Source organism: Pristis pectinata, chromosome 29 (assembly GCF_009764475.1).
Source record: "Pristis pectinata isolate sPriPec2 chromosome 29, sPriPec2.1.pri, whole genome shotgun sequence".
Lineage (NCBI taxonomy): Eukaryota > Metazoa > Chordata > Chondrichthyes > Rhinopristiformes > Pristidae > Pristis > Pristis pectinata.
In genome coordinates, this window is record NC_067433.1 from 13,774,632 (window position 1) to 13,784,635 (window position 10,004).

The window sequence follows — 10,004 nt, forward strand, 5'->3', positions numbered from 1 at the left end:
GGGTGATGAAAATGATTATTTACAAAACTATAATTCTGCTTTTAAGGCCATTCCTCAGAAACTAAGTGGGGAAAATTAAAAGCAAAATTTTACTTCCGCAGTGAGCTTCAGAGATGATAATTAACCTATTTGCTTCTTGTATTCTATATGGTCCGACTTCAGCAGCCTCTGCTGCCATTAATTAGACAAAGCGCCATCTGAAAGGAATCATTATAGTGGCACCAGAGGTCATGAATTCTGACTGAGCATGCAGAGAAAATCAATTGGAGCCATGTGTGAAGGAAGTAAAGAATTTGAACCTTGCATATTGTGTTCGGAATGCAAAATTTTAATGTCACATCTCTACATAGCCAAATATTTAACCTGCAAAACCTCTAAAAAGAATAAAATCAAATTGACTAGAAATAGAATCCTATCTAAATTTTCCTGTAAACGTTAGTTTTATTGCTGTGATCTTGTCTCCCTGCAAGACTGGGAATTGCATAAGTTGACTTATGAGGAGTTTGGTTGATGTACATTAGCTCTCAATGATAGATGCTCACTCAGTGCTAAATAATGCAGTTGTATGTCAGTTGTAGTTCCCCGGAATCTGGGTCACATCATGAGGATGCGAACCTTGAGAAAAGGATCTATCGAGAAAAATAAAATTAGAAAATGGCATCCTTTCAAATTGAAAACTCAATTGTAGCCTTCAGAGATTATTGCCTGGGCCCTAAAGGAGAAGGATTTTGTGTTGAGGAAGCTGCAATGCAATTATTTTCTTTGAGGCAGTATCAGATAAATGGCTATGTTCCTGGCCTCAAACATGCTCCTTCATTTGATCAAGGTTCAGATCTTTAGCAGTCTCATTGAAGAAAAACCTGTCTGTCCTGAGGTTGCTCAGATGATAGGAAGATTAATTTATCCATTGTTGGGCAGCGTGGGGGATCTTCCAGTGAGAGTTTGGGGAAAGGCATTTTCACTGTGGGAAGGAACCAACTGACAGAATTGCAGGAGGGATCATGTTTAAAACAGAGTTTAGAGTTTGTTGTGGAGGATTTCATCCGGTGATGCAGCAACTAACATACGGATGTACAACATGTTGTTTGGTCCAGTTAATTCTGAAGGGGAAGAAGCCTCAATGATGTGAAAGAGATAGAATGCCATTGACAAATCAGTCAGAACTATAAACTCAATGATTTAAATCAAATGAAGGAATGAAAGTTGGGGCATTTGAGGCAGATGAACACCTTAATTTCTGTATAACATAGAATAATAGAACTGTTACAGCACAGAAGCAGGCCATTTGGCCCATGAAGTTACTGCAGTCTCTTTGTAGAGCAAATCTGGTTTGTTGCTTTCCTCAGTTTTTCCCCAGGACATCTGCAAATTTTAGATTTAAAATAATTGTATCTAAAATTATTTTCACAGAAAATCAAAGAGATCACATACATGCACTCAGAAGGTATCCTGGCTGGAGAGCTGAAGCATGGACCATTGGCCCTGGTGGACAAGTTGATGCCAGTGATCATGGTGATCATGAGGGACCACACATATACCAAGTGCCAAAACGCTCTGCAGCAAGTAGTTGCACGGCAGGTACGGTGTTAACCGAGTTGTCTTTATTTTAGTTTCTTTCCTGTAAGATTTTTTCACAGTGCAGGAGGCTACCAGGCTGAGCAAAGAAAATTAATAATTAATTGGTAACTACTTGACATTAAACTTCAGGTGAGATATTAGCAAGTGACCCTATCATCTGTTGTGATATTTCAAGTTGTGGCCAATGTTTCATTGCTCTGTGAAGAAGAGTTGGGTGGGTGTAGTTGAGGTCCTGGACAAAGTTTGTCCCTCTATAAGGTTGATGAATAGAGAGGAACTGATCATTCACCTCATTGGAAAAGGAAAAGCATTCCTCTCCGATATTGAAATCCTGAGACAGTTACAATAGGACACTGCGCAATGAGTCTTACTCTAACACACCGAGGATTAGGGAGATAATAGGGTCACAGGACAGTACATTAATACTTGCAAGTAACAAGAGCATTAATCTAGTATCAATATAATAACAGAGTGACAACTAGTTAGAGGTTAACGAATCTGAAATTGCAATATGTTCAATGTGTGATTGTGTTACTGTTTCAGGGTCGACCAGTGGTCATCTGTGACAGGGATGATTATGAGACGATAAAGAGTGTTAACCGGGTAATTAAAGTGCCTCACAGTGTGGATTGCCTGCAGGGGATCCTCAGTGTCATCCCACTTCAGCTTCTCTCCTTCCATCTTGCTGTCCTACGAGGATTTGATGTGAGTAGTTGCTTATGGTGTGTGAAATTCAATTCCCTTGCACTCCTGGCATAACCTTCCCGAAGCACATGAAATTCAAATGCTGGAAGGGAAGAGACAAATGTTTAGGCCCTGAAATTACATTGAAGCCTACTTGAAGATCAGTGTTTACTAGTTCCTGTGTGGTTGTGAAGATGATAAGCTTATACTCAATGTGTTAATTTTAAATTGGCTATTGTATTCAATATATTATCAGCGGAATCAAACCATGTTGAGTCATTACCCCCAGCTATCCCACTCTATAAGGTTGGCTCCATAATAGTCGAAGAATAATCTTGAGATAAAAGTCCAGCATGAAGATCTGAAATTATAACAAAGTACTGGGAATACACAGCAGCTCAATTGGCATCTGTTGGATGGGGTTAGAGAGTAATTTCTTTTCATGAGAATTAAGCCCATGAGGAGTTATGACTGAATTGTTGAGTATCTCTTTCTATTTCGTGTATGACTCTTGCCCGTGTAACGTCAAGACTTTTCTATTCTTAATATTGTGTGGATATAAATTTTTAACTTGGTTGTTGATTTACAGCTGTGGATGGGGCACTTCTGGTGCAGAACAGCTGTCCTCTTGCTTGTGTAATGATAATCAGTACCACCCAAGATGGGCTGTTCTTTGAGGTATTAAAGCAAGAGCAAAGCATTTTACAACTGCATGGGAATTAAAAACAAAAAGCAGCAGCTGATTTTGCAACCCTTTGTCATCTGATAGCATAAACATTAATACACTGATCTTAAAATCCCAAATCAAAGATGTTTTCAAGGCAACAGGATGCATGGCCTTGCAACTGTGATTAGTCGCATTGCCTGTGAACTAGGTTGAGGGAGAAATGAGCAGGATTCCCACCCAGATTGCTGCTCAATATTCTTTACAGATAGGTGCTCGTGTAGTCATCTGAAGTTAGGCCTTGGTTCTTTTCTCTTTCAGTCCAGATGAAGGGTCTCGACCTAAAAGGTTGACTGACCATTTCCCTCCACGTATGCTGCCTGAAAGATAGCGAAAAGAACTACGGCCTAATCTCAGCGAGTACCTCCAGCATCTTGTTTGCTGCTCCAAATTCCAGGATCCGCATGCTCTTGTGTCTCCTTAGTTGTTCAGTATCCATTTGATGGAAGACATGTTGATCCTCTTAGGTCTAAAGTTTCTCCTTGAGTGAGGGTTGGAAGGATTCTTGAGAATGTGAAACAACATCTCTATCAGAGCCAGTGATGACAACTGGGGTGGGGGGGTGGGGTTGGAAGAAGAGAGGAGGAGAGTTGAGGCAACGGGGGGGGGGCTCTCCAATGGACAGTTACTAATCACATTTCATTCCTTCCTAAAGGTTGACTGCCCCCGAAACCTGGCCAAATCGGTGACTGTGGAGTGACGAGATGCTGCAGAATCCACATGAAAGGCAGAAGGCCAAGACATTTTATAACCTGAACATTCTTAACTTTTTTTTATTATATATTTTAAAGTACATAAACCCACTGGGATAGGTCTTTCTATTTTATATTTAGTGTAGTGCAATTACAGTGGGCCAGGTCCAACCCTGAATCATTAGATCTAGAGGGAAAGTTCTTGCGCAGTGGGCTCTTTTCTACATTATTTTGTTGGCATATTTTTTTGTCAGCATTATGATTGGGTTTCAGATTAGTTTTTCATTTGTTTGCTTGCCATTTCTTAGTCTCCTGGGGAAGAAGCTCTCCAGGTACAGAGCACTGAACACTTATCTCTTGCTGTCAGAACGTTTGTCCATGAGTGATGCAACAATTTTGTGTTTGGACCAATTATTGACTGAGCATGTGGATGTGAACTGAAATGGGGGGTTGTGGAGGGGATCGGGGTTCAGCTTGCTTCACGTGTTGGGATGGGAAGTGAACTCTTGTGTTTTCATGCCCAGTCTGTGCACAGACTGACAGAACAAGAATGAACAGGAGCTGGCTTTGAGAATTTAATGATGAAAATCACAACTCACAACCGAGAATGAGAGAACCATATGATGTCACAAATTGCTCATCTTGCATACGAGTATCTCCTTAATTGAAAATACTGATTTATTTCTCTCCTTTCCTTGTTGTCCATCTTGCTGCACTCTGGCTTGGGACCTAAAGACATGCTTCAAGAAAATATGTTCTAAACCATAAATTACTTTTTGCCCCTGGTGTCGCTGTGACAGGTCTGTGGCTATTGCTTCAGCTTTGCAGATAACTGATGAGATTTGCTGCTCACAGTGATTCTGGTTGCAAATAATATGGAACATTCATAGTGGAAATTGTCCTTCTGAAATGGTAGTAAATAATGATTTTATAGTTAACCAACTTGTTGAAAATAGCAAGAGCTGTAGGAGGTACGAAGGCAGCTCCCTCACTTGCACTTTTCCCTCCCCCACGTTAAATATTTTCCTTCAAAATGTTGAGAGAAACACATGTTTTAAACTGACCAATGATTGTTTAGGCTCAAGCTGGGATCCTGCTGTGTGAATGATTCATTATTTATGATGGCTTAATACTTTATACTGTGATTTTTAATTTAGTGGGCTCTTCAATGAATCTAATGCTTGCGGCACAAAGTTGGAAGTGATCTAAGGAAGTCCATGGCTTTCCTTTAGAAATGTGAATCAGTAAAAATTCAAATGGATGAAAATTGAATGATAGCAAGCTTTTACAATCATTTTAATATTAAAATTTGTCCAAGGATAATTTTGCCTACCTCCTTGGATAAGCATAACTTTTCTATGGAGTCAGTCTACTCTGAAGCAGGCTTGACTTCTGTCCATAGCTGCTTAATTATGGTATGATTGAAATGCATGGAGAATTTCAGACTCTAGTACGGAGAATTCTGACATGCTGCTAACAGGCATTGCTTCTGCGCCTGCCCTTTCCAATCGACGCTGGCTTTATAACATGTCGCTCAAAACTGGAAAAATTGAAGGAAAACTTAGTTGTATTGTTCTTTTATGTGAATATTCAAAGGGGTCGAGTAGAAAAACCCAAGCTGCTGCTGAGCTCCAAATCAGTTGTGGATATGACACTACTGGATATTCGTACAGTGAGAGCGCTGTGAAACTGGTCTGGGATACCACACGGTGTTTGGTTTGCTGTGTCTGCATCCAAATGATGGGGGACACTGGAAAGGAACCTCAGATCAGAAGAATTTTCCTTTCATCTTGTCCACCTCATCACCACCTCCATCCAGCATTCGCTTGTATATTTCAAGCATTGAGTTCACCTCCCATATGAGTTTGACTGTTTGGTTCACTTTCCGGATAAAATTGAATGAAGCTGGAGCCTGCTCTGGGAATGGAGTGTGGGCAAGAATTTCAATAACTGGATGATTTGAAGTGATTACTGAATTAGCCTATAATCCATATTGTTGTAAAGTTACCTCATGCACTTGATTGTGTTTTTCAGTCCCCCCCCTCCTTAACCTGTTACACTTTCCAGCTGTTCATTAGTGGCAGAGCAGGGACAGATGGTCCTTTGCAAGCTCATCTTGAATGACACTGTGAATTTCTGCTGTAAATGTAATGGGGGAACATTAGACAGTGCAGTTTATTCAAAGAGCAGAATTACATGACATCATGCAGGCAGTACAGCACCGTCCCTGACTGAGAGTAATATTAGATAGGTACATGAATAGGCAAGGTTTAAAGGGATATGGGCGCAGGCATATGGGACTACCCAGGCAGGTAGGCATGGATGAGCTTGGCCAAAGGGCCTGTTTCTGTGCTGTCTTAAAACTGTCAATCCCCATCCCCCAGGCTGTCCTCAATTAATGTCGGTTACAGTTGGCAGGTGGGTGGCAGTGTTGAATATTCACACATCTAAGTTCATCCAGTGCTGCTTTTATGTTTGTTGCTGTTTCCATACCCAAGGTTGACAAATGACCCGTATTTATCCATGTTAAAGTTAAGGTGCCATCAGGTTAACCCGTTAAGTTAGGCAAGTGTCTGTGTGGTTCTTTGTGTGGTGTTTCGCACAACACCAGAGTCATCAACTCTGCAAATGCAATGAGTGTCTGTTGCCCCTTTGCTTCAAATTCAGTAGCTCAATTCTTATTGTGACTGCAGCGTTGATACCCCAACCTTAGTGACTATGAGGCACAGTGGCCCTATACCCTGGAATGCAGTCAAAGGAATGGTTTTGATTGTTGCTTTGGAGTGCTCTGTCTGTGGAAGTGGAATTCATTTTGATTGCTATCAGCTTGCATGCGAATAATAAATAAGTGCACCATGAAGTGTTTGAGACGGGGGAGACAGTGGGCCTGAGGCCGTAATTTTCTGCAATATGAAGGTATGAAAATCCTGCTGACAGCATGAAGAATATTTTTAGCAACCCATCAGTTTGTTTTAGGGTAAAGTCCAATTTTCATTTGTTTTCCCTGTAAGTTGAGTCACTACATGCAAAAATGCTTATTGTGTAGCTTTATAATCAGGGTAGTGTGGTATCTGAACCCATCGTTGTGTTAGGTGGTTTGTTCAGGAGTGACACGAATATGGTTCATTTTCCAGTGCAGGATAATCTACTTCTGAAGGTAGACTCCCATTGCTGATTTGTTTAAAAGTCACCACTCAGACCCACATTCAGATCTTCCCACTATTACAAGGCAATCCTTCACCAGTCCAGTCATATTAAGAGCTGTGCCCCCCCTGTTTTTTAGGGATTGAGCATCTGGCTTCCTCTGTGTCTAAAGCTGGTAGCTACAGTGGCTAGGCAGTAACACCATATAGGTCAGAAAATCAACCACGTTTTCCACACTAATAGAAACAGTCCACCCTAGGGTATGTTGCATTTAAACCAGCTTTTAAGATATCAGATTGGTTTTGGAACTTTCTGACTAGAACACAGTGACTGCAGTAATGTTAGGGGCTATGTCATCCTCCTGGAATGTATGGTGAATTGTAAAATGCAGAATGAGCATCAGAATTGAAACACAATGATTCATCATTAACCACAACAACCACAATAAGCAATTTCTTAAAGATTAAGAAAGGCACTCGTAAAGTTCTATATATAGGCAGCTTTCAAGATTTGCATTGTTTGTTGTAGAGAATTCATCACAAGCCTTATTGGCTCAGTATATGCAGCAGTTAATTTGGGAGTTGGGACCAGTAACTAAATGAGGTCAAGTCTTTGTGCAAATGAAGGATGCGAGAACAATGCACTAATCCACAGGCACTCCCTGCTTCCAGTCACCAAAAAATATCCCAGGTGATCAAGGTGGTTGATTAAGTTTGAATGTCAGTGCACAATCTGGAATGTATTTGTGTATTCTGGTTACTACGTCTAAATATACTATATCCAAACACAAAATAACAAGCAATAATATTTACACAATTTTTAAAACATTATTTGAGAAACTTGTTTCTTTTTGTGCTGTCAATGTCATGAAACATTGTGGTACTGTTATAAAAGTAGGGAACCACAGCACTGGTGGGTTGGTTCAAGAATACAGGGCTGTGAAAATGACAAGTATGGCAATTTACAGTAAACTCTGAAGGATTTGTGTGTGTCTATATATAACTTATTTTCTGGGTCCAACAGTCAATTCCCCACTGCTCCAAGACGTAACTAACCTGAAAGGGCAGTATGCACTGTTAACAATACCACATTGAACTGGCAGTCAATGAAAAATCAGTTTCCATTATGTGAAAAGACACCAGAACAGGATGGTGTAAATGAGGTGCATTTAAAATTGGTAGTCCCACCAAATTCCAAAACTCCTTGAGGCACATGCCAAATTAGAACCTTTTATTGGACTGCCCCTTCAGCTTTCAGATTGCAGTTGTATTGTTCAGGACAAGGAGCGAAAGCATTTCAACCCAACTATATTTGCATATCATTGGTGTAATGAAGTAAATATCACCAAAGGCACGCTGCTGCTATGTGAGGTATTGTTGGGAAATGGAATAATTGTACAGATTTTGGTCAACGTAGAGTAATTAATCCATAAGTGTCATTGTTCTGGTCTGGTCTGAGGGAATGGGATAACACATGATCATGTTCTGCACGGATGATTATTATCAACAATATGTAGAATGTTTGTTCCTTGTCTGTTCAAATGCGGCATATAAGAATTGTCAGCATACATAAACAGCCAAATTCAAGAGTTAACTACATTCCAACTTTACCTTGGGAATCTTCTTATTAAAGTCAGCTTGTAGAGTCTGAATTGTTGTGTATGCAACATTAAAACTGCCCCTAACTTGGCACTGGAACCCTTGCTCATATGAGAGAGCAGGATATTTGGAATGGGAATTGTCCACAAGTGCAATAGTCACATAAGTGCTCTTGAGATTGAATCTGAGGGGAATTATACTGTTGGGGAAGAGTGAAGGGAGTTTTCCTCTGCATCTGGCTGTTATGCCTCACAGAGGAGTACTTAACACTACTTGACCGGGAGAGAGTGCCATTCACCAGCACCAACATGACTCTCATACAAATGTTCCAAGAGTCTTATAAATCCCTTTCTTTGCCACAGGTTTAAACTCCTTATGGATTTGTCTACAGAAAGTAAGACTGGGTTCACTGCACAATGATGTTGGAACAAAATCTACACCCACGGTTTTTTTTATGAATGCTGATTCTCACATCCATTAAACTATTTTAATCATTCCTTATTTTTGAGGTGGCATTAGAAGTTGGAATGCTGGGACCAGAGCTCGTATTCCTAAGGAACATCAAGGCACAAATAAACTTTTCAATTTAACGCACTCCACTAGTGGTTAAGGACCTTGCTGTGGTTGATCAAAAACATATCAGTGAAGAAATTTATAAAGTTTGATGAAAATGTTTTCTCCAGTATTGGTACAATTTATTGCCCCTTGTGCCACCCACCCTATAGTCTGTACATTGCACATGACCAGATGAATAACACAAGAAAAGAGTACCTTTAGCTTTGTGTAGCTGCTATTTAAGGAGGTACTTTGCTTGTTTTAACTGTGAATGGAATGATAGAATCCTCTGTTTGCTAATCTGGTTTGTCTCGGTCAACTGTCTTTGTGATTAGCTCCTGCGAAAACTGCTTATGCCAACTAAGATCTTTTAAGTGTGCACCATAGACTGTTTTGGTTTGTATGATTTTTAATAAAAGTATATAGAGATATTCTTCAGGACCACCTTTCAGCGGCTCTGCACTTTTTTTTTGTAGCTACAAACATGATCTAGTTAAGACAGAAATTGTGAGATGTGTCATAGAACTGTCTGCCATCCAGTAGATGCACGAACACCTTTTTACAGGGCCTTTGCTAAATCCTGGCCTGTGGCCTGCAGCCTGTGTCAACTGGATTTAATTTCTGGTCCATACTGATTGGATTATCAATTTCGGTACATTCAACTCCTCTCAGAACAAGCACAATGTAAAGACGCCATTGGTCTAGCACACAATGGCAGTGTGAAAAAAGATGGGAAAATGTCATAGCTAATGCATTTAACACAATTAACAGCCAGCATCAGTTGGATGTTTTAGAACAAGGGAAGGCAGTCTAAATATTATTTGGTTCCACTTTTAATTATTTGACGTAATTTTAGCTGCAATCCATGATGGAAAGATACTAAATATTTTATTTTAAATGCACTTTTAGTGACATTGGATAACCCTCCATTAACTTAAGCCAGTATTTTTAGTAGCCCATTGTATTATTACATATATAAGTGAAGTCACTTATTCTGTCAGCAATAATGTACAACAAAAATGGCCTCCA

At 40.0% G+C, this 10,004-nt stretch overlaps 1 protein-coding gene across 1 annotated transcript in view; it reads left to right on the top strand.

The window, feature by feature from the left end:
* LOC127584211 (glutamine--fructose-6-phosphate aminotransferase [isomerizing] 1-like) overlaps positions 1-9,421 on the top strand; it is a 76,536-nt gene extending 67,115 nt beyond the window's left edge. Inside the window, 3 exon segments of the mRNA XM_052040817.1 lie at positions 1,411-1,578; positions 2,122-2,283; positions 3,642-9,421. Of these exon segments, the coding sequence (XP_051896777.1) occupies positions 1,411-1,578; positions 2,122-2,283; positions 3,642-3,686 (375 nt within the window). The 3' untranslated portion in view covers positions 3,687-9,421.
* The last annotated feature ends 583 nt before the right edge of the window (positions 9,422-10,004 follow it).